The sequence below is a fragment of the Crinia signifera genome, chromosome 2, assembly GCF_055691185.1.
Source record: "Crinia signifera chromosome 2, ASM5569118v1, whole genome shotgun sequence".
Classification (NCBI taxonomy): Eukaryota; Metazoa; Chordata; class Amphibia; order Anura; family Myobatrachidae; genus Crinia; species Crinia signifera.
In genome coordinates, this window is record NC_139218.1 from 222800117 (window position 1) to 222824577 (window position 24461).

The following is a 24461-nucleotide window of genomic DNA, read 5'->3' on the forward strand; positions in this document are numbered from 1 at the left end:
ATGCCGACGTGGATAGTGGGGGTATGAAAAGGTCGAAGGATGCGTACCGCCGCCCCTCGCAGGCTCACTGCGCTCGCCACGCTTCGGGTTGGCGTTCATCGTGGGGTGGCGTTAATGGGGGGGCATTTGACATAGAAATTACCCAGCAGGGTGGGCATACAATGAAAAATTGGGTATGGGGGGCCATTTAACATTGGTTCCTATGTAAAATCGGGTCCATCGCATTGGTCGCATGCCATTATAATGGCATACGATGGACCCGATTTTACATAAGAATTTAACATTACATACAATGCTTACAATGTAAAATTGGGTTGTCGCATCACATGCCATTATAATGGCATGCGATGGACCCGATTTTACATTTGTCGGGAAACCTCAAATAAAAGCCCGAAATCGGGTCCGTCGGGTCCCATCGCATACCTTAAGTTAAGGTATGCGATGGGACCCGTTGGGCTCCGTGCTAGGAAACAAGTACCAAATATTAATACACACTATATAACTGTAGATACGCATGATTGCAAACGTTTACATCTTTTATGTATTCGTGGTATCATCACAAGTTATACTGTAGGTCAGGGACAGGCAACTGGCGGACCGCGGTCCACCTCCGGACCGCAAGGGATAGAAAAGCGGACCGCCTAAACTCCTGAAACTAGCGCTGCTAGTTTCAGGAGTTTAAACGGTCCGCTTTTCTATCCACCAGCTGTGTTCCCAGAGATGCATTGCGGCTGATGGCGGGTGATGTCACCACGCACCCGCGCGCAGATCAGTCGGCGCCATATGCATGCGGCTGCCGAATCGCTAGGAGAAGCCAGCAGCAAGGACCAGTGGGAGCAGTGGCGGCATGAGGACCCGACAGGAGCAGCCGCAGCAGCAGGAAGCAGCAACTACGATGAAAGCCCCCAGTAAGATTAAATTTAGACTCATCAGGGAGTATTGTTTTTTTTCTTAATGGCTTGGCAGCAGTGGGAGGGTAATGATGGGGAGGGGGTTTATTCAAAGTAGTGCTCAGTACAATATAGATAGATAGATAGGGGGACAAAACCCTTCCTCAGACCCTTCCTACAGTCTGTATATATATATATATATATATATATATATATATATATATATATATATATATATTGTACTGAGTACTACTTTGTAGTAGTAGTACTACTACTTAGTATTTCAAAGTATTTTAATCAAGGTCCAGAAAATGTTATATATATATATATAATGCAGGTATCCACCGAGATTCCTTTACAGGTCCCAAAGCAGAAAGAAGAGGCGGCACTCAAAACGGACTTTTCAAATCAAGTAAATCTTTGTATTAAATCATGAAATAAAGGTGCAGTTCGACGACGTTTCAAGACCAAAACAACGGTCTTTTCATCAGGTCCATACAATAATTACATTGTGCAATATGTGGTCACGATGTAATTATTGTATGGACCTGATGAAAAGACCGTTGTTTTGGTCTTGAAACGTCGTCGAACTGCACCTTTATTTCATGATTTAATACAAAGATTTACTTGATTTGAAAAGTCCGTTTTGAGTGCCGCCTCTTCTTTCTGCTTTGGGACCTGTAAAGGAATCTCGGTGGATACCTGCATTGTATACTCCTATGTGGAAGGCACCCCGGCATCTCCCCATCGGTCCTGAGTGCCAATCCCTACGTTCTCTATATATATATATATATATATATATATATATATATATATATATATATATATATATAATTTTTTTTTTTTCCTGGACCTTGATTAAAATAATTTGAAATATTCGGACTCCGTAAGAATTTACTTGCCTACCCCTGCTGTAGGTCATTTATTTTTTGGAGGCTCCGCTTTTCCTCTGGTGTAAGTATACATTCGCTTTTCCTCTGGTGTAAGTATACATTCAGCCTCCTTCAAAGTACTCTCCAGTTATATGTTAAAACAATGGAGTGGTTGCCAGAGCTAATGGAAGTGCCCTGGACTGGGAATGCTGGGTTTAAACTTCAAACTGGAGAAGGCTCATATTCAAAATTGAATGTACAACTAACTCTTCTGCGTACTGTTCATGACAGCGCTCCATCATGAATCTGTCTACTTTCAGATGTGTGTTCAAACACTTTAAGGTCATAATGGAATAAAGTAACATAACTCACTTCTGCCCCATGAAGATAAAGGGGGATCAGCGCAGAAAGCTGCAGGATTTAGTGCAATCAAAGATAGTTTAAGTAAGAGAAGAAAATCCCAAAAGGGAAAAGGTCCCTGCTTGTGAGAGCTTATATCCTGAAGGGTAGGGGCAGACAAACGGGGGTGCAGAGATCATGCTGTGGTGTGCCAAATCAGGGGAGTGCAAGGAGTGGCAAGCTGCCCTGAGTTCAACTTAACAGGACAGCAAATTATGTATTATCAATCCAACTGAAAATACTATAGGGCCCCTTAAGGCCTCCATACACTATGCGATTTTGGGACGATTTAATCCGATTTCGGCACTTTGGGCCGATAACCGGGTGAAATCAGCCCAAAATCGCAGGTGTGTGATATCTGATCCGATGCGCGGTCCCGTGCGCATCGGACCGGATCAGGGAGGTCGGACGGTCAGCATGTACGATCACGTCCGACCTCCCTGTATGCATATGCCTGCCCACCTGACAGGCATATGCATGCAGACTGACCGGGGGAGCAGTGGGACGGGCAGCGGGTCCCTGAGTGCTTGGCTGGCGGCGCCGGCGAGTGCTGACCTGGCCGGCGGTGTGATGATCACAGTCTCTCATTCAGCAGCGCTGCGGGACGGGACGCGCTGTGGCGCGTATTAGATTTTTAAAAAACCTGTCAAATGACGGAGAGCTCAGCCAATCAGAGAACGGCCAGTCATTTGACAGTTTTTTTTTTTAAATCTAATACCCGCCACTGCGCGTGTCGTCCCGCAGCGCTGCTGAATGAGAGTCTGTGATCATCACACCGCCGGCCAGGTCAGCACTCGCCGGCGCCGCCAGCCAAGCGCGCTCAGGGACCTGCTGCCCGTCACACTACTCCACCCTGATGATGATGACCGCCGCCCCCCTGCACCTCACCGCCCGCCCCCTACTCCCGGGCGGTTCACAGGAGAATTGGGTCCGACTTGTCCTAAGGACAAGTCGGCCTAATGTATGGGGGCCTTTACACTTTTTGTGAGTTTTGACCCAATGCAGGTGGATTGAGTCAATTTATCTGACAAAACCTGATGTGCCTGATGTGTAGGACACAATGCACAATCCTGTGCCATTGGGTATAATTAAGAGATTGTAAGAGATTGATCCTCCTGTACAAAGGATAAATCTTGAGTCAATCAGAGCCAATTTGTTGAACAAGTGTAAGGGGGCCATAACTGCTGGAGTGTCCTCAGTAACAGTATCTACGGCAGTGCTCTATAGCTATATAGCCAGACACTAGGAACAGAATATATGTGGAGATCAGAGGCCAGGTCACTTTTAAGCATTAAAGTATATTATATTCGACAAATGTTTTTTTTACCAATTCTGGTGAGGGCTTCGGTGCCTGATTACTAATTGTATACACGGAAATGTTCAAGTCACATCCATACACAGCTGGGTATAAGTAGTCAAAATCAACATGGCAGAAACGGTCATCTTACACAATTCTGCTACTCTCGTTATACTGTACTTCTGGCAATTTTTATGCAGAGGCAAATGTGTTGCAACTACTACAGTGTTACACAGTTTAGATGTCCACATTTCGAGTTCGCATCAATGCTTACTAAGATTTTCCAGCATCTGCTTCCAGGTCTCAGCCTCAGGGGAGTTAGGATGCTTCTCCAGCAAATCTTTCAGCGCATTCTTCAACTTTTCCACTTTTTGAGAACTCTGCTCTAGTTCAGATATGAACTCCTGAAAGACAAATAATAATAGGAGGGACATGAAATGTGTGTCAGCCAACTGACAGTATATCAGCATGCTGACGGTCTGGTCTACCACTACTTTACATATTTAGATATAATACAACTTCCAAATAGTATATTATGGTTGAAGGTACTTTACCATACAAAGCAATTACATAACTTTAAAAAAAAAAAAAAAAGTTTATTCTACTATGCCATAAAGGATTAAATGTGATCCTTCTGAATATCTATAGTTTGTATCAATTCTGTTCATTGTTCTCTCCCTTTCAAGGTAAATGCTCTGACAACTTCTTTCCAACATTTTATCTGATCTACGGGTTTGCATTGTATGTAAACCTATTTGTTGACTGGTATAAAGCTTTTTTTTTTTTTGCTGTCCTCTCTTCCTATAGAAGCTCTGATCCTACACTAAGTATGCATGGGCTGGTTATCACTACCCTGCTTTATTGGTTTCTCTCTTAAAGAAGGTACCAACCTAGCCTGAAGCTGGCTTCCGCTACAGCAGAAGGGCATCTTTTTATTTTAATTTTTTAATGGGAGCCAAAGTTGTCTAGCACTGGTCTGGCTGAGGTATTTGGGAGCAAAGTATTACTTACAAGTGAATGTACCAAGTGGATATAATCTACTTAAATGCTTATTGAACTCATGTGTAAACATATAGTGTTGCAGTGCCAAAAGTCATGGGATAGCAGTTTGAAAGGGTAATGGTTGGTGGCACCATAGTGTAAATGGGCAGATCTACATCAGTTATAATCTGACATCTCATAAGTCAGTTTGAACACCGGGTAGGTGATGTGCAGAACGAGCAGGGCATTGTTTTGTAGTGGGGCAGGACAGATTGATGATTTCATTTCCAATGATGTGTGAACATTAAACATAACCTCCATATATAATATAGTGGCGGCACAAGGGGCAGTGTCACACCCTTTATGTCCCTAGTTGTGTGTGACCATAAAGGGGAATGGCTTCTCAAAAGCGGTGTGGTCTTGCAAATGACCTGGTGACATCACTAAGGGGCAAGTTTGAAGGGGGAAGGCCAGGATAATGAGCTGTCCCCAGAGACACAATACTGCAGGATCCTTCTCAGTGATTGGAGCCGGGGTAGCAGGGTGACTGTCACACTGCAACACCTGGCTCTGGTCATTGCATTCATCATCATTTTGGTGTCACCGGGAGCGCCTGCAACCTTTTTGTGACACTGCCCTTACAGTGTCATGTATGTATTGGGAATACCTCATGGAAGGCATTACCATCCACAGTAGACAGCGCAGTGGTTGTCCACAGTTACTTACTGATCAGACCATAGGCATCTGGCCTTTGGCCACAAATGTCCATGGTAACAGACAAGCAATGCTGACTCAAATCACAAACATTCAACGCAGGTGATACAGACACATCCAGCAGTTCAGTGCAGCGTTCTTTAGCTTCCATGAGATATGGAAGTGGAAGACTTGCGACGACACCAGACACAGCGCCTTACCTAGGCTTGTTTCATCGCTAATTGGACCCTGGAGGACTAGTATCATTTGGTGTGCACCAATGAATCATGCTTCCAGTTGTTTCAGGCTGATGGTAGGGGGTTCAGGTGTGAAACAGATCCGATGTGCCAAGGAGCCCAGTTGTCAAAAAGAACTGTGCAGACTGATGGTGGTCAGGGCCGGCTTTACCCGCTCAGCACAGGATGCAAAGCAGGGAGGCGCCAGGCTGGAGAGAGGCGCTCTCCCTGCTTTTGCTATCCTGTTGCCTGCAGGCTCTGTGTCTGACAAGCTAGCAGCGCAGGCATCATGAAGCGCGGCTCCCTGGGTCAGGTTCTTTCGTCCTCTCTCTCCTCTCCGCTCCCGAGAATGGTCCCTCAACCCTCTCTCCTACCTGCCCCCTGTGTCATGTCCATCCGCTTCATTCTCTGTGTAGTTCCCACGGTACTTGTTTCCTAGAACGGCCACAACGATTTAGATCGTTGTGGTCGTAAGATAAAAAATCGGATCGATCGCATCGCATGCGATTTGGTCGCATACGATGCGACCGATCCGATCGACCGATTTTTCACCCTATTTTTTTTTTTTTTTCACCTGATTATTTTCAATTGCCCCCACAAATGTTACTAAGTGGGCTAGACCCCACGATAGACGTCAACCCGAAGCGTGGCGAGCGCAGCGAGCCCGCGAGGGGCGGCGGTGCGCGTCCTCCGACCTTTTCATTCCCCTACTATCCACTAGGGCGTGGAGTGAGAATATAATAGTGTGGCGAGCGCAGCGAGCCACCGAGCCCGAAGCGTGGCGAGCGCAGCGAGCCCCGCGAGGGGACGCGTCTAACTTCACAGGTATACGCGTCCGCTCGCCACGCTTCGGGCTCGGTGGCTCGCTGCGCTCGCCACACTATTCTATTCTCACTCCACGCCCTAGTGGATAGTAGGGGAATGAAAAGGTCGGAGGACGCGCACCGCCGCCCCTCGCGGGCTCGCTGCGCTCGCCACGCTTCGGGTTGACGTCTATCGTGGGGTCATGGCGGGCACATAAAAAATGTGAAATGGGTCATATTGGCCCATTTCACCTTTTTTAACATTTTTCCCTATGTGAGATGGACTTAATCAAGTCCATCTCATCTTGTGCCATTATAATGGCACAAGACCGACAAGATCCTCCCGATTTCAATGTTAAAAGATTTTTTAACATTGAAGTCTATGGAAAAATCGGGTCAATCGGTCGGTCGCATCGCGGCCGATTTTAATTGGTCGCGACCGACCGATTGACCCGATTTCTGTCAATCAAAGTGAAAAAAGTGTAAAAAATCGGCCACATCGTGAGGATCGTGTCCCTTAATTAAGAGCCACGATCACTCACGATTGTGGCCGTTCTAGGAAACAAGTACCGTTCCCACTGCTCACTCACCCATATCAGGTCCCGCAGGCTTCCTCCATCCCCCCTCCTCCCCGCTGCATCCAGGGACCTTGAAGTTGAGATTTTCAGGCTGAATGTGCTGCACTTCTATGTGGAGCTGGGGCTGCTAGAATGGGACCAGTGCTTTGTATTACCCTAGATATATATAGATATATATCTATAGTCGATGGGACGGCGGCACTCAAAAATAAAACACCAGAGAGTAGTTTTATGTAAACCTATCTATATATCCACACATACATACATACATACATACATGAAAGAATGGGCACTCACCAAGGTCACGGTTAATCCAGGGTTTTAATGGTACAGCAAAAGCATTTGTCAACGTGACGTTTCGGTCCTCAATTGGACCATCATCAGGACATATTCAACGCAAGTTCTGTAAGTCAACCATACATCCTTCCTCCCCAGAGGTTGTATTGATACAACCTCTGGGGAGGAAGGATGTATGGCTGACTTAAAGAACTTGCGTTGAATATGTCCTGATGATAGTCCAATTGAGGACTGAAACGTCACGTTGACAAATGCTTTTGCTGTACCATTAAAACCCTGGATTAACCGTGACCTTGGTGAGTGCCTATTCTTTCATGTTTGTATATTCTATGGATGGATTAATTTCATTTTACGGAGCACCCAATTTTGACATCTCTGTAGAGTGCAGACAGACTGGAGATTATATATATATATATATAGCCCCAATATTCCTAAACGCGCTACCAAAAAATGCAGATAAACAGGTTATACTGTACATAAAACAGTCGTAACTGCGCACAAAATTCCCAGAGGGTTCAAGGAATAAAGCCCACAATATGTTTTCCAATAAGTGATAATCCTTTTTCAATGATGCAACGAGGATTTCATCCAATATTAATTTTTATTTTGTCCTTCAATAAAGAGTCAATAGTACAAGCAGATGTATAAAAAATGTCCCAACAGAATCTGCTGACCACAGTTGTAGGAGAAAGAGGCTATTTGGAGAGGTTGATTGTTGTCCTTACCAACTTCCCATGGAAAAACCTCTCATTAATGTCCTGTTAATTTTTTAGGCGACAATAAACGGTATCTTTGGGAGACCCATTAGGTTTCTCTTTTATATTTCACGGTTTATTCGTTATTTATAATTTTTCATATTGAACCTTTCCGGATAAAAGAAAGGGATATATCAGTTCTATTCATTGTGAACTTTTCACAGTGGCCACAAGATTATATCATGGTACCCTTGATGAAGTCTTTTTAAAGATGAAACGCGTTGGTCCATTTTTTATACATCTGCTTGTACTATTGACTCTCCATTGAAGGACAAAATATATACTCCTTCCCCACAAAGCCCCAACCTAAATTTTGGGTGTGCGCCTTCGGAGTGTCTTTGCTGTGTGCGTTATTGTGTGGGGGGACGCAATTCTTTTTCTGGCAGAATAGTTACTGTACTGCTGCTACTGGGCACATGGTTTGGCACTACCACTACAGACATTATACACCTTTTTTTCCAGGGTCTGCATTTACCACTTGCTATCTTTTTGTAAAGTTTACAGGAGGGCGCCGAACACCCTAGCACCGGCCCTGGTGGTGGTATAATGTTGTGTAAGTGTGCTCACATGACATAGGTTGGGAATGCTGGTATGCCTCACTAACCAGTAGCCACTAGGTTGCAGTGCTTGGTGGCAATTATCAGCCTTTCATGGACTTCATGTACAAGCACAACAATGGAATATTAAAGCAGGATAATGTACTGTGCCATTGGTTCTACGTTGTCCAGAATTGGTTCAAGGAGCATTGTGGAGAGTTCGGACAAATAGTGTGGTCCCATGTTCCATTAACAGTAACCACGATACTAGGCACTATGACTTTTGCCACTTTTTACATCTGCACTTGAATGTTCTGATATAAATAAAATGCTACCATGTTATGGACATAAAGGGTATTTTATTATTGTCAACAGAATGCTTCATAATGCCCAAGAAATGCTTTTCCCTCCACCCCACTTTTCAATGTAAAAGGGTAAAGCTATTTGTCTCTTCAACAGACATCCAAACAATAATTACAATAGCGATAAATTCTGCCATTTTTTAAATGAGAAAAAGAAGAGAGAACGGAAAACCACAGTTGCAAAGGAAGTCTGCAATCATTCAAAATGATTAGATGATCTTTGAAGTCTGGGACTTACCTTGTTCTGCTCTGCCTGGGCTCTAACTATTTCACTCTTTGTCGGAGACACATTTACAGCAGATATAACTTTTTCTTTAGACTCCAACCACGTCAACATCTGGTTTGTTTCTTGTTGAACTTTTTGCCTATTTTCCAACATATTAGACAACTGCTCCTCGCGGCTCTTCAGCACCAGTCCGAGGTCCTCATACTTCTGGCTAATCTCAGAGACATCGCACTGGATACCAGTCAAATCTAGTAAAACAGAATAACGTGTGTGGAGCAAACAATTTTTTTGAAAAGATAAATAATGTCACAAGGTGTATTAAGACAAAGCATTACATGGACAAACTCACCTTGGCAGGTATGATATCCATTAACATTCCCAGTTGTGCTCCCTGAGGTCGTCAGAACAGAACCTGAACAGGACAAAAAAGCAGTGTTATGACACACACACACACACACACACACACACACAAGGACTACAAGCAATAATCATATGGAACATTATCGAGAACAAAGTTAGTCCTCTACAATACCTTATGTCCAGCTCATTGCAGGAAGGAATTATAAAATTAAATTTTTTGCTTATATTAAATTATTTTTGCGCAATCCATTGGGAGCACTGGAATAAGTACAGGGTAAAAAAACTGGGAGACATTATATTTATTTATTTACAGTTTCTTATATAGCGCAGCAGATTCCGTTGCACTTGCACAAACTGGGACAGACAGACTTGGAGGTTAAAGGGCCCTGCTATTACTGGTTTAACTAGCAAAGGACAGGCCAGGTGTACACAAAAGTGAGAGAGGATAAATCAGATCTCTGTACTTGTTAAATCGTTTTCTCGTAATGCATGGTAAATTTACACCCACAATTTTCATGCGGTTTGTGTACATATGGGTACTGATTCTGATGTATACTTTTATTGCTTAGATGTAAAAAAGCTGCGCCCCCTAAATGCAGCATTATGTCAAAAATGCTGCGGATAAGGATGGGGTGGGCAAGCGATATTGCAGGACACATTCCGCACATGCGCAGGTCCCCAACAATTGGGTTTGTACATAAACCATCAGAATCTGTTTTGTCTGAGGGCAGTATTCAATGAAAAAAATTCTCTGTGCATGGCGAGAGATTTTTTCTCTCGCCATGCACTCTCCTTGTTCCGGAGCCTCCTGCTCCCACTATTCAATGTATTTAAGACTCGCCGCCACTCGCGGCGAGTCTTAACCCCTGCAGCGGACGAGCGTCCGCGGCAGGGAGCCGGGGGACGGAAGCAGCCAAAGAGATTAAAGTCTCCCTGGCTGCTCCAGAGGAATGTGGAGGGGAGGAGGGCTCCCCGGGACCCAGGCAGCACAGGCTGCTTCCCCCTATAGCCAGCGGGGGACCCAGTATTCACTGCACCCGATCGTGCTTATTAACGATCGGGTGCAGTGAATATATGAATATCTAATGAGCGGCTCGAGCGCTCCGGCCCCCTGCTGGCTGCACTGTGTAAAAAAAAATAAAAAAAAATATTTTTTTTAAAATTAAATAAATTAACTATATATTCATGTGCTATAAGCACATGAATACAAATAACATGCCCCTTCACAGAAAAAAAAAACCTGATTTTTTGACACCAAAATTAAAAAAAACAACCTTTTAGTTTAAAAGTTCACATTCCAGCACTCCATCAAAAGATGGAGAATTTCTACACGGAGAGAGACGGCGAAAATCACTTAGAAAGACGGCGAATATTTCACATTGAATAGGGTGGTTCACTTTTGGAGAGCAAAATGCTCCGTCCAAGGCGAAAAAAGCAAAAATTCTCCATAAAACACGGAGAATTTTTCTCATTGAATACTGCCCTGAATCTGCCTGTTGTCTGAATGTTGTCTGTAATGGCAGCAATAAATAGGCGACAACTGCTATTTCCCCCAATGGAAAAAGCAGCCGGGATTGAATATCTCCCTAGGGGGTCATTACGGTTCATTCCTTCCCCTGCACATTCGCACGGTTGGTGGAGTCGGGTGTCGCCCATGGATAGCCGGCTGATGTCACATGACTTCAGCAGACTGTCTTCAGCCGTAAGCCCACAAACATAAGTCGTCTGACTTATATTTGCAAGTCCTGGAAAAATCATTTGATGGTCGCCAACCATCAAATGATTTTTCAGGCTGCAGGCACATGCAAGGACATGTTTGTGAGGAGAAACGGCAAGGGGCGTGCATTTGCCAGGGCGGCGTTACAAGGACTCAAGTCAATTCGAATGAGGACAGATCTTGGCACGAAGATGACCAAGATCATCAAAGGTCGTCCCCATTACACCCTTTTGCCTTGTATGGTGCAGGGACTGTTCACCCTTACATAGCCCATGAGCATAGAGACACTTCATCTACTGCTCCAGATCAGACCCTTAACTTGGGTGCGGGAACACACTCACCTTTGCGCAGCTGACTTTCTGACGCAGTTATCTCCATAATTCTGCTCTCAAGTTCAGATCCTTTCTGTACAATTGTTTCCACTTGTGGACCCTTTGTTATCCATTCTTTTAAAACAGTCTGAAATTCAAAAGCAAAAAAAAAAAATTATCTTTATATCACTTGCAGAACACAGAGGGCTTCATCATATAGTATTCACAACATATGACTCAAACCAAAAACGTTTATTTCTATAAATGGTCTTTTTTATTTATTTATTTATTAACAGTTTCTTATATAGCGCACACATATTCCGCAGCGCTTTACAGAGAATATTTGAACATTTACATCAGTCCCTGCCCCAGTGGAGCTTACAATCTATATTCCCTGCCACATATACAGGCACACAGACATTCTAGGGTTAATTTGTTGGAAGTCATATTCGCCTACCAGTATAGATTTGGTTTGTGGGAGGAAATCTGAGTACCTGGAGGAAACCCACCCAAGTACGGAGAGAATATACAAACTCCGGACAGTGAGGGCTATGGTGGGAACCGAACTCATGACCTCAGCGCTGTGAGGCAGTAATGATAACTATTACACCATCCGTACTTTTCTGTAATATTTCGAATACACTATATACTACAATCATGGATCCCATATTGGGCAAGCTGGGCGTACTCATGCTAATGCGGCAGTGACAGCAATTTTTTTTTTACTTGACACATGTAAAAATAATACATTAATAATGGTGGTCTTATGGCAGCCATACACACTAGGCAATTTTGAATTCAAAGTAGCTCACAAACGGGAAACGTAAGCTACTTTGAGCTCAAAATCACCTAGTGTGTATGGGCCGTAAGACCACCATTATTAATGTATTATTTTTACATGTGTCAAGTAAAAAAAAAATTAGCAAAGAAACTAGATTGTATTCTACAAGTGACACAATTACCTGGATTTCTTGAAGCCTGTTCTGAATCTCCAGTGATCCAAGAGAAGCTTCTGCTGATGGGACACAGTCTTCATTGTCTTTCAGCCACTTCCTCATTGCGCCAACCTCCTTTCGGAAATGTTCTAAATCTTTCTGGCAAGACAAAGCTTCCCATTCTCTGAGAGAGAAGACCAGATGAGTTAAACTGTAATGGAAATAAATTGAAACAATGCACTGGTTACCAGCTTTTATAACTGTACCTTTCTCTTGCTGCCTCCTGAAGATCCTGAAAATCTTTCTTCAGCATATGTACCCTCTGTAAGTGCTGGGAAGAGTCCAGAAGCACAGGGCAGGTGTTGAGCTCATTGGCTAGCTGTTCCAGAGTAACCAGCTGATCTTGATGTTGCTTTATCTCTAAATTCAACTCCTAACATAAAGATAACACAAGTATCTGAAATGTGTATTATGTTTTGTATACCTTTATTAAACCATAATCATACTCATAATTACTTTTCATAGTAACAGTTAAAGTCAATATTCATTTTAGTTGGATGTAGATCATCAGGTTGAACAGTATTAGTTTGGCAGTCAACCCCATTTGATCGATAGGCACAACGGTCAACATGGAAATGGTCAATACATGGTTTTCTTTTTGGGTGTCATTTTGAATGTTGAACCATGTAAAAACCAAATTAGTGAAAACACATACCCTCAAGAGCTAGCTTTGCCCGCCACACTTTGGGCAAGGTGCTTCACTCCAGTATCGCCACACTCGGCACAGGTTACTATTCGTAGTCATGTGGATGGTGAAGTATGAAAAAGTTTAAGCAAAAAAACAACAACTTGTGTTGACCATTGCCATGTCGACCAGTCGAAACTGCTGGTCTTTTGAATCTGTCGATTTTTTTGTACCTGTTGACCCCATGGGGCTGAGCTACTGACTGTAGACCAATCATCTGGGTCCCGGTTGAAATTCCTCATAATAAATACTATAGTGAAAACATATACTTTCCAAATTTATAATGATTAACAGTGATATAGTACATCAATAATAAAAATAATCATTAATAATGTGATGAAACTGACCTGTATTTGTTCAGAATACTGAGCGATGTCTTTGTCAGGCTGGTTTCCTGAGGCCAGCAATTGGGACGTTGCAGCTTTAAATTCCTCTAGGGCCTCTGAAATCTGCTCGTATCTTTCCACTTTTGGGAGGACCTCTTTCAGAGCGGTCTCTTGTAGAATCTGCTGCTGACAGACTCTGTTAAACCACGCAGTGACTTCCGAGAGCTTGCTCTGTAGGGCAGCAGCTGCAGCACTGTCTGCAGTCTCCATGAATTTCACTACCATTTCTCCGGTGGCATCCAGGCTTCCCCTCCGACTTCCAATATCTTGTTTTAGTTTCTGTAAAACACGACCAAGTGCTAAAAGTCAGACATTAGAATCTGGCTTACTTCAAGGAACAAACAAATTATCACCTTGTAAAAGGAAATTACGTTTTATACTACCACCACGAAACCCTGGTGATGCTTACAAGATAACTGGTGGTGCTACAAGATAATTGTGTCAGGTGGGTTAGGCTGCAGGAAGGAGAAGACACATAGGGGTATATTCAATGCAGGATGGGGGGGGTGAGCGGCTGACTGTGAGCTATACGGCGAGCAGAACCGATAGCTCGCTGTTGGTATTCTACTCACCCACTGCACTAGCCGTTTCCACGTCACCTGTTCCCTGAGGCTAGGTGGAAACGGCGAGTGTGGCGGTGAAAACGGCAAGGCTCGCTGCATTTGCGACGAACCTCGCAATTTAAGTGAATCATTGCCATCCTCTAACTGTGAGAATTTCCCTGGAACGTAGAATACAGCGAGAGGGTTGGGCGGCAAGGATGGCTTTACCTTGTTAAAAAAGCCATCCTCGCTGTACAAACCCCCTCATCAAGTGGCATTGAATATACCCATAGAAGTGGGATATTGGGTCAGGTTGTGCAGCTGGGAGTTAGGTTTTGGTGGCGGGGTACATGGGTTAGAGATAGGCACTACAAAGGGAGGTTTAGGCTGTGGGGGAGAGTGAGGGATAGGGGAGGATAGGTATACTTACCTGACACCTGTCGCACTCCATTGGAAATACCGGCAATGGGATTCTGACTGCCGTATGCATTCCTACGTTACACGTGTGTGAATCATTTTTTAAGTGTATTCATGGATATAAGTAAAGCTATTTACTGCAACAGCAGTTTGTTTTTTACAAATTGGATATAGCTGTACAGTCTGGTAGGGTTTTTGTCTTTTCATATGTTTGCGTAAGTGAAAGTAGACATTTGTCATAATGTTGACATTAAATAAAAGAATGGCCTCATTATCCGCCTCAGGTATGTATTTATCCCTGCTAGGTTTGTGTATGAACAATCATACACAAACACAAACCTAGAAGGGATAATAAACAGGCTGTGGAAATAAAAGGGAAGTATGAATGGTCATAGAGGGTGTGCTTACACTCACATACACAGCTGTATTGTGTGATTCCTCATTCCTGTACATGTAATCAAATTATTTATATGTGACAAAGTATTGCCTTACCATATTCTGAGCAAGGGCCTCCTGAATGGACGAAGAGGACATGGATGCCTTTTTTTGGCCCTCTAGAGACTTCTCCACACCATCAAGCCAGTGCATGAGGTTTTCCAGGCCTTCCTGGACACTCTGAGACTGAGCTACGGATTTCTGCAGTAAATCTGAGTGAGCAGACATCTGGCTGGAGAGACTTTGGAAGCGACTCTCTATGGAATCTATATAGAAAAATAGATTTTTTTATTTATTACCTTATATTCCGCAGCGCTTTACAGAGAATGTTTGAACATTCACATCAGTCCCTGCCCCAGCGGAGCTTATAATCTATATTCCCTACCACATATAAGCACACACATATTTATTCTAGGGTTCATTTTTTGGAAGCCAATTAACCTACCAGTATATTTTTGGATTGTGGGAGGAAACGGGGGCACCCGGAGGAAACCCACGCAAGTACGGGGAGAATATACCAACTCCGGACAGTTAGGACCATGGTGGGAATCAAATCCATCATCACAGTGCTGTGAGGCAGTAATGCTAAGCATTACACTATCCGTGCCACCCTGAAATACTTAGGGGCAGATGAATCAACCTTCAAAAAGTGATAAAGCAGAGAGTGATAAACAACCAGCCAATCAGCTCCTACCTATCATTTTTCAAATACAGCCTGTAACATGGCAGATAGGAGTTGATTGGCTGGCTGTTTTATCATTTTATGAAGCTTAATAAATCTGGCCCATAGTCTTATGCACAAACAGTTCACATATATTGGGCAAATGCAACATATACAGTAGTGCAAACAAAATTATGTTCAATGTAAATTTTGTGACCTGTACTCACCAGATGTTGCCTGGATATTCCTGCAATCTGGCAAGGGATCGCCTTGGATTTCCAATAAACTGCGGAGAGCCTTATGAACTTTTTCCATTTGTATTTGGTGCTCTGCAATATCACACTGCATGCTCTGCAAAACATCAATGTATTCATGCAGTGATACATACAATCTAAGATCATAACCCCCACCCCACTTCAATGTAAAGTGAGGGCACAGTGACCGAAATTACATTGGCCCAATATATAGTTACCTCAGCCTTCTTTAGCTGGGCCTGCAAAGCTACAGGATCAGATGCTACTGGTTCAGAAAGTATCCTATCCACAGCGCGCTCTGTGTTCTGCAGCCAGACTATGGCAGCATCTGAGCCCTCCTGGAACTGCTGATACCGGTTCAACAGAGAATTTAAATGGGTTCCAAGCTTTGAGCACTGAAATAACCCATACAGAGAACACAAGTAAGAACATGGGAAGAGAAAATGGATTCATATCTAGAAGTTATTTGATTTATTTTATGCAATTCAATAAAACATATGGAAATATGCCATGCTCTCTTAAACCTAATTCCTCATTTGATAAACAGCAAGTAAGATGGGAGATATTTAAAATAAGGGTAAAAAACACACAATGTCTCTATTAATTGTAGGCTTATTTATCATATCCTTGTTTTAATTTGTCAATTTATACAATTACACTGCAAAAACAAAATGCCTTAGGAGCAGTGTTCCCTCTAAGCTGTGCGCACGTGCACGCGCACACACCTCGACGAGCGTGCGCACAGACATTACAACAGAGCGCACAAAGAAGCAGTGGTCCCTTTTTGCAGTTGTGGACTCAATTAATGTGTTTCACCCATTAACTGCATTGTGTGCTGTGTTTTGAATGTTTAAATGTTTAATATCATTTTGAAGTAAAGTTAACACAAATGCTGAACGTCATTTTCCAGTTATATATAAGTGACGCACAAAATTTTTAATTTCCTCCCAAAGTTGCACAGCCAAAATCTTTTGCCGCACACAGGCTTCGTAAAATTAGAGGGAACATTGCTTAGGAGAAAATCCTAAACTATCCCTCTCAGCAACACCCAACCAAAAGATCTCTGTAAGAGTTTGTACACAAGAACCACTGCTGGCACAGGTAACAAAGCTCAGACTTGTCACAATAAGTGTGTCTGGTTACCTTGGAATGCAAGGCAATATATCTTTTTGAAGCATCTTCAAGTTTATTTTTCACTAGAGCTCCTGCAACTCCAGCCTCCGAATCGTCGCTGCATTTTTCAGCAGCTGTTTTCTCTGCATCGATCACCTTCTGTCCAGCAATAGTAATATAACGCAGATCTCCTTTGTGAGAGATTACATCTTCAGAAAAGTCAGTTTGCCGCTGCAACAAGTTACACAAAGCTTCACAGTCTGCTTTCCCTTTGTGTATGTTCTCCAAGTCTTCTTCACTCTGGTGGAGCCAGCTCTCAAACTCACTATGGTCATGAATGAAGTTCTGCAGGTCATCATGCAGGCCTTGTGCTTGCTTAAGCTGCAGCTGTGCCTGTGAGAGAGAGGCTGCGTACTCCTCTTTCAGCCGTGCCAGCTGGCTCTGCAATTGCGCTCTCTCTTCAGGGGATAGTGTGCTGCCATGTTTATCCAAGAAATCTTGTGCTGACTGTATGGTCAGGATAAAATTTTGTTGTTGGGCTAACATATCTTGATGCTGTGCCTGAAAGAGAAGAAATACTGGAATTAACGGGAAACTAATGTTTTACACATGGCAACCAGAGCGACCCGGGTCCCATTCACAGTATGGAGGAGACAGCACTGTCCGCTCCATCCTCCACGATGACTCAGAGCTTTCAGACCGCAAATGCCGGGTCACTCCTGGGATGGACCCGTGTCCTAATCCAGGGTGTGACCCGGAATATGCGGTCTGAAAGCGGAATGATAGGAAGGGTTTAACCGGGTCGACCTCTCTACAATGGGCGACCTGGGTTCGATCTTAAAGAGACGGACCCAGGATTGAGTCGAAGCTATCCATTAGTCAAGAGGAATCAGTTTAAACTTAAAATAGCCCATAGTATTGCCTATAATAAATAAGAAGAACTCTTTCCCATATAGGTACAGTAATAACTAGATTCTAGCCCTGCCCAGCACTTTGCTGTTATGGAATGTATGAATAGAAAAGGGTGCCAGCTTTCAAAACTCTGCATCAGGGAGTGGACCACTGTAAGCCCTGCCTCAACTGTAGGTCCTGCTGTGTAGTCCACAAGCTATGTGGCGGACATCATGTCTAGCGGCCATTGCCTTCAGGCACCCAGTCCCAAAAATAATGGAGATCAGGAAACCCCGGGAAATATAAAATGGTAAAAACTGCTCCAGCAGCTAGAAGATGATAGTTTCCACTCCAATCCCTTTACAGTTAAAATATAATAAGGGCAAGTATTACACATACTGTACCACACTACAAGAATGCCTCACCTTTTTTTTCTCATAGAGATTATTAATGATGCTGGCAGCATCTTCAGTAGAAGGACATCCATCTGACAGACTTCGGCTCTGAGGATCCTTTCCATCTGTAAAGCTGGCTTTCTGCAGGCTGATTTTACTAGGGGCCGTAGGTAACACCTGACACAGGAGAGACTCTATCTTGCCCATGTTTTCTTTTAGCTGCTCTGCTGTTTTAGACTGCCGATAACAGAAAGAGACAGGAGATAAGAATACACCCATTAAAATACTAAATAATTATAATATAAGCGAATAAATAATCATAATTAATGAACAATACCTTCTTACAATTTATGAAACTGGAGATGTCAATATGTTTTCATGGTGTGCTACTCAACGTTTTTGTTTTTCTAGTTAATGAGCCAAATCATTCTAATTGGAATAATCGTGGTATAGGGGAAAAGGAAGCATGGGCTGCTGCTAGACTTGTTCATAACCCCACTATCCACGTCGGCGTGGAGTTGATGTTATAAAGTGAAGCGCTCCACCGAGCCCGAAGTGTGGCAAGCGCAGCGAGCCCGGCGAGAGGACACGGAATACACGTCAAGTAATCCGCGTCTGCTCGCCACGCTTCGGGCTTGGTGGCTCGCCACACTTTATAAAATCAACTCCACGTCGACGTGGATAGTGGGGGTATGGTACTGTGTCCGCTCGCCACGCTTCGGGCTGGCGTGGATAGTGGGGGTTTGAAATGGAGGCATTTGCCAGTATGTAACATGGAGCACTGACAAATGCATCCTTTAATGTGCATGAGCCGCACTAGCGCACCGCACCACCCTTTTGTGCAGGAGAAGCACACGCTACCGAACCCCTAACCCTGTCCAACTCCCTGAAGCGGACACAGGCAGGGTTGCCGTACCCTGCTGCAATAATTACTGAGAGGCACAAGCGTCTGAGATGCTCGTGCGTCTCAGACAGGTGGAGCGCCTCTCCACCGGTGCCCGCATGATCCCCTCTCCGCCAACGTCCGCCAGCGCAGGGGATCTGGCGGTTACCAGCGCTGTGTATGAGGCGCTCACTAGGCTTTGCCAGGGACGCTGGGGACAGAGCTGCAGCTCCCGGGAACAGTACGGTGACTAGCTGCTTAACAGGGACACTACGCAGGGCTGCCGCGGAGACACTATGCTGACTACGCTAGGCAGCCATTGGGCTATGTTGATGACATAACTTAGCCTACACTGAAAACATAGCATAGCCTGCCGCCGTGAAACTACACAATTACCAAACTATTCATCAGTTCTCTCCACCTTCTTTCCATTGTATCCTAACTTTATGGTCTTACAAACAAATTATTAAATGAATTACCTTTTTGGTCTCCTCTAGAACAGCTGTGCTTACTGCAGACTCTAGCTGTCTCTCAGCATCCCTTGTTTTCTGAATCACAGAATGATATTGTTCCTTTGCCAGTTGTAGCTTTCTCTTAATAGATTCCAACTCTTCTGGGCTCATTTTATTCTTGTTTTCTTCAAGGAAGTTCTCCGTGGCTTTGATAGCATTGGCAAACTGTTTTCCTCGAGCTTGAACATCCTTTTGCAGTTCCTTACAATAAAACAAATGTAGCTGTTCTACTACACTTTATTTAAAGAAACAGTTTGTATTCACTGAAATACTAATTCCACAGTGGCGGAGATATAGCAAGCCTTGGAGAGAGTGAAAGTGTCTAAATTGGATAAAGATACCAATCAGTGTTTATTTATCTAGCACAACCTCTGAAATGACAGGAAAATGCTGATTGGTTGATTTGGGTAACTACACCGCTTTCTCTGTCTCCAAAGATAAGTTGTGGAACAACGTGTAGTTGAGGAACTATACAGACTAGAAGAGTACCTGCACGCTCTTGTGCTGGTCCTGAAGAGTGGAGATGTCCTGTGTGCCAAGGCTGGCCTGGTGATCACGCACAGCTTTTTCTGTCAATTCAGCCCAAGAGCTTAGATCATCTAGTCCCTGGGCACACAGTGCTTGCTGCTCCTGGAGTGTCTAAAAGAAAAAAGACAATTAAGTGTGTAATACTACTTAGAATAATCAAAAATAACATGCAGAGGAGGAGGCACAACAATATAGATGCCAGACTTTCCCTTGACACATTCAAATTAAACCAGGGCAGATTATGGGTTTCCTTATACATCTACAAAATATTAAACTTTAAACAGAGTTAGCTTTTTAGTTTTTGAAATTGTCATTTATCTGGGATCTGTATGGTTAAGTGCCTACTCCTCCATCCTGAACATTTCCCGCCTAATAGATGAGCACGATGTGTCCCTTTCATAGAAAACATAATATTCTCTAAAGATATTTGCATGTGCGCATATTGTGGCTATCAGTCAGTGTAAGACTCAACACTTCAGCCTGGGTGAGAAATCCTTCATTGTTAGGGGAGACAAACCTAAAAAGCAAAGCAAACAAGTGGTTAATACAAACACACAAACGCAAGTAAAAAAAGATTGCCACATTAGCTAGTGACTTCAGAAGCAATGGACTTTGAGCCATCAGCTTAGACAAGTGAAAACTATAGTTGATTTTTGTGTCAACCCAATGTAATTTTAGATATGTACATAATTGTTTTTCGGATACATTTAAAATACTAATGCATATTCTTAGTACTCAACACTCCTAGTAGAAATGTATTACATCCTGAGGAGAGAATAGCAGACCAAGATAAACCCCAAGAGCTGGATTCTAGGTCTGAATCCGGCAAGGAGTAGCAACAATGTGCATGTATGTGCTCTACAGAACTTGTGCACCGATGTTCTGAGTAATTTGGAGTCAGGCGGAGCTTATATTTTTAATCCATAAAATGGGTTTCAAGTTGTCAACCAGGCGTACGCACAGAAGAGGACTGTCACTGTGGGAGTGCTGTGAGAGTTCAGCCAGGGTTGTGCCTATGTCACTGGGATGCTTATTTCTGTTGTATTGCTTGCACCTAGTATGGAGTATGGGGAAGTCTGATGCTAGTAACGATGGCTGTGCTAGCTAAAGGGAAAAGTGAGGGGATGCAATGCATACACATTAAGGCCTACATACAGTACTATTAGCATTCTATTTGTAATCCATCCACATTCCAACTTTCGTGCAACTCAGAATAAGACCCTACATCTGTATGAGACCAGACTTTAATCATATTATATAGTATATTAACCAACGCCAAATTAATTAGTGGAATTACTAAAAAAGAAAACTAAAAAATCAAATATAGTTCTTCTAGTAAAGTCTGTGGGAAATCTGCAGTTACTTGAGGTTAGAAGCTAAAGCATTGTTTCCAAGCCTCCGTTCCATTAGTAAAGCTGGATACACACTGTAAGATTATATCGTCCAATCTGACTGGTCGCAGTGAAAATCTGGTAATTTCTGGGAGCAAATAACAATTTACAGTTTGCTCCCAAACAGGGAAAATAGACTAGTTAAATCCTTTTAATTTAACCAATTTATGCAAATGTTTTTATCAATTTTTCAGCTTTTGTGAGAAATGGTTGATTGTAATTTGTTCCCAGACATTACCATATTATCATTCCATCCAGCCAGAATGGAAAGTTAATCTTATAGTATGTATTCAGCTTGAGGCTTTCAGGATAGCAGGCATGCTGTCTGACCTGGACTTCCATGCTGTATTTCACCTGCTGGTGCTGGTGCAATTGCAGGATCTCGTTTCCTGCTACCAATCTTTCGGAAAGCTCACGAAAAGATCTTTGTAGCTCATTCAGAAGACGAAGTAATACACGGCTTTCTTGTGGTGTCAAATTTTGCGCTTGCTCAGAAATAAAGAACTGAATTTCAAAGGCGATATTCTCCAAATCCAGCCTGGTGTCTGCCAAGGGCTGCTTTAGACTCTGCAAGAGGACAGTGCTGAATGTGAGAACAGGTGATCCCATAGTACAAGGACTATATGCTCCTGTAAGTGACCATACTACACATACAATATAGGAAATAAGCCCACACTGGGATATTATAAAGTGTAAAACAAGTGTAGTTCACTGAGCAATTGCTCCTCCCACTTAATTAAAACTCAACAGGTTACACTAGCTGTCCTGGGCATAGGAGAGGCTGCGGAAGGGACTTTACCTCTAGGAAGTCTATTTCACTGTGCAATGCGGAATCATTTGTCATATGACAATCAAGTGAGTCCGAGGTGTCCTTCACCCAATGCAATAAAGACTGAAGTTTCTTCTCCAGCTCTTCGTGATGTGTGAAGACTTTTTCCTGTAGATAACAGTAACAGTATTTCACAGAGAGGCACAGACACAAGTACAATACAAGAGAAATTAGAAAACCAAAGTTGATAAAGTTTGCAAGAAGTTATGGGAACATGGCAGTATTGGCTCACACTCCTTGGCAGGTGAGCATGATTACCTTTTCAAGCTCAAGCACAGACTGGAGCTGATTGATGCGAGATTTGGAAATATCGCTGACTGAATTAAAACACTTCTCCAAGTTCTTTGCATCTTTCTGCAAAGCCCTGAGAAGCTGTGTTGGCACATGTGGTAGCTGTTCAGAAACAATGTGCTTCACGAAGTCTAGCTCCTGAGCCACAGGGGACTGCAAATCCATCAGTTCTTGGTCCAGTTCCTGCAAAAAGGAAAATATTGTATTTGGAATAATAATGAAGTGGATGTCGATTCCCATAGAATACCTTCTTTGTGCGATATAGCCTACAGCACAGGTACACTAACACAGGATCAGCCTTCTGCTGGAAAATGGTGACCAAGACTCCCGAACTGTAAAGGTCATTCACACAGTACACTCCATGTACTGTACATTAACCATTTACTGAATGGGTTGGTGTCAGGAGAATGAGTTCAGTGGAGATGCATCTAATGTCACGTAATGTCATGCAGCAGCTGTGGACCTTTTGTATTGTGGCTATCTAGGTAAGTCACAAATCCTCATCGAGACAAACAAATGAGTAGACCGTCTTTGTACACCACATAAGCATGCACTCATAATCACTTCCGTGGCTAAAAACTGTGAAAACCTTTGTCCATGGGGCCCTTAAAAGATTCTATATGTACCTCCCATCTGATAATCTCATTGGATATCGGTCATGTGATGGTGGTTGAATATAAATCACAGTAGGGAGCACTTGAACGTTAGTCCTAAAGACAGTGCTCGTTTCCTACGGGCTCAGCAATTGTGCCCACTATGGATAAAGGAATAATTGCACACGTCACACATTGGTAGTTTACAGTATACTGGAATACAAGCTCCACATTGCATTTCATACACAGACATGAAGGGGTTATTTACAGATTAGAGTTGAAAACCCCTATTGAGAATATAGTAAATACAATCTATACAATGTATACCTCTGCCTGTCTCAGTTTCTCCTGGGCATCTTGTAGACCTGGTAAAACCGGCTGTAGGGGCCCTAGCCTCACTTCAATATCCCGAAGCATTGACAGGAAGCACACAAGATTCTCTTCATGTTCAAGGCAAGATTGTTTACTCCATGCATCCTGATATATTAAATAAAAATATATATGTTAATCCTTTGTCACGGCTAAAACACCTCAATATTTTGTAAACTTTAGGTGAATGTTAAATGTGACCATAATCTAATTTATCTGAAAATCTTTCCTTGACACAGTAGTTGACTAATCAACATCTACACATATTTTTGAAAAAAATATCTCTTGCTTGCTGTTTCTCCCACACATAGATCCTTTGCTTTACTATCTAGAGCAGTGCTTCTCAACCTCGGTCCAACAGTTCACCTTTTCCAGGTCTCCACACAGAATCACAAGTGAAGTAATTAGCCCCACCTGTGAATCTTTTAAAATGTGTCAGTGAGTAATGCGTGCACCTGCAGGGTGACCTGGAAAACGTGAACTGTTGGGGATCCTGAGGACCGAGGTTAAGAACCACTGCTCTAGATAAGTCTGATTATACAGAGGTGTCCTCATCCATTTTGCCAAACAGTTCTCTTGGCATGCCAAGATGCGTGAAAATTTTCTGGAGTTGCACACATTTTTTGATTCTTTATTAAAGAAAACACATTTTAAATACAATGTGACTAGAACACACAAGGAGACTGGGCTAATTCATGTGATATATGACACTTGTAGAGTCTTTAAAGATGTATATAAAGTGCTACAATGTAGCAGTTGCAGGTTGTTGTTTTTTTCAATACAAGTTCTGTCCAGCTCTGTAAACAGACTCACACACAATAAAGGGATTTTTGTAAGAACTTACCGTTCGAATCCCTTTCTCTGATATGGTCCTGGTGACACAGCTCAACACTGGGATGTAGGAGGGTCCGAAGGAGCCAGGCACCTATCCTAAAGTTTTAGAGGGTAGGCTCCTCCCCTACTGCATCCCTGGACTCT

At 43.1% G+C, this 24461-nt stretch overlaps 1 protein-coding gene across 19 annotated transcripts in view; it reads right to left on the bottom strand.

Moving 5' to 3' along the window:
• Nucleotides 1-24461, bottom strand: part of MACF1 (microtubule actin crosslinking factor 1) — a 237812-nt gene that overhangs the window by 90187 nt on the left and 123164 nt on the right. For 14 of the 19 annotated variants that reach the window (XM_083173839.1, XM_083173838.1, XM_083173824.1 and 11 more), the window contains 18 exons: nt 23442-23591; nt 22489-22704; nt 22201-22338; nt 21732-21968; nt 19972-20121; nt 19450-19683; nt 18118-18324; nt 16832-17362; nt 15907-16083; nt 15662-15785; nt 14831-15039; nt 13341-13658; nt 12515-12681; nt 12276-12432; nt 11344-11461; nt 9275-9337; nt 8938-9173; nt 3733-3862 (listed from right to left, as the gene is read on the bottom strand). In XM_083173839.1, the coding sequence (XP_083029965.1) occupies nt 3733-3862; nt 8938-9173; nt 9275-9337; nt 11344-11461; nt 12276-12432; nt 12515-12681; nt 13341-13658; nt 14831-15039; nt 15662-15785; nt 15907-16083; nt 16832-17362; nt 18118-18324; nt 19450-19683; nt 19972-20121; nt 21732-21968; nt 22201-22338; nt 22489-22704; nt 23442-23591 (3562 nt within the window). The remainder of the gene's footprint in view (nt 1-3732; nt 3863-8937; nt 9174-9274; nt 9338-11343; nt 11462-12275; nt 12433-12514; nt 12682-13340; nt 13659-14830; nt 15040-15661; nt 15786-15906; nt 16084-16831; nt 17363-18117; nt 18325-19449; nt 19684-19971; nt 20122-21731; nt 21969-22200; nt 22339-22488; nt 22705-23441; nt 23592-24461) is intronic. The other 5 variants (XM_083173833.1, XM_083173837.1, XM_083173832.1 and 2 more) reach the window with 2 other exon arrangements.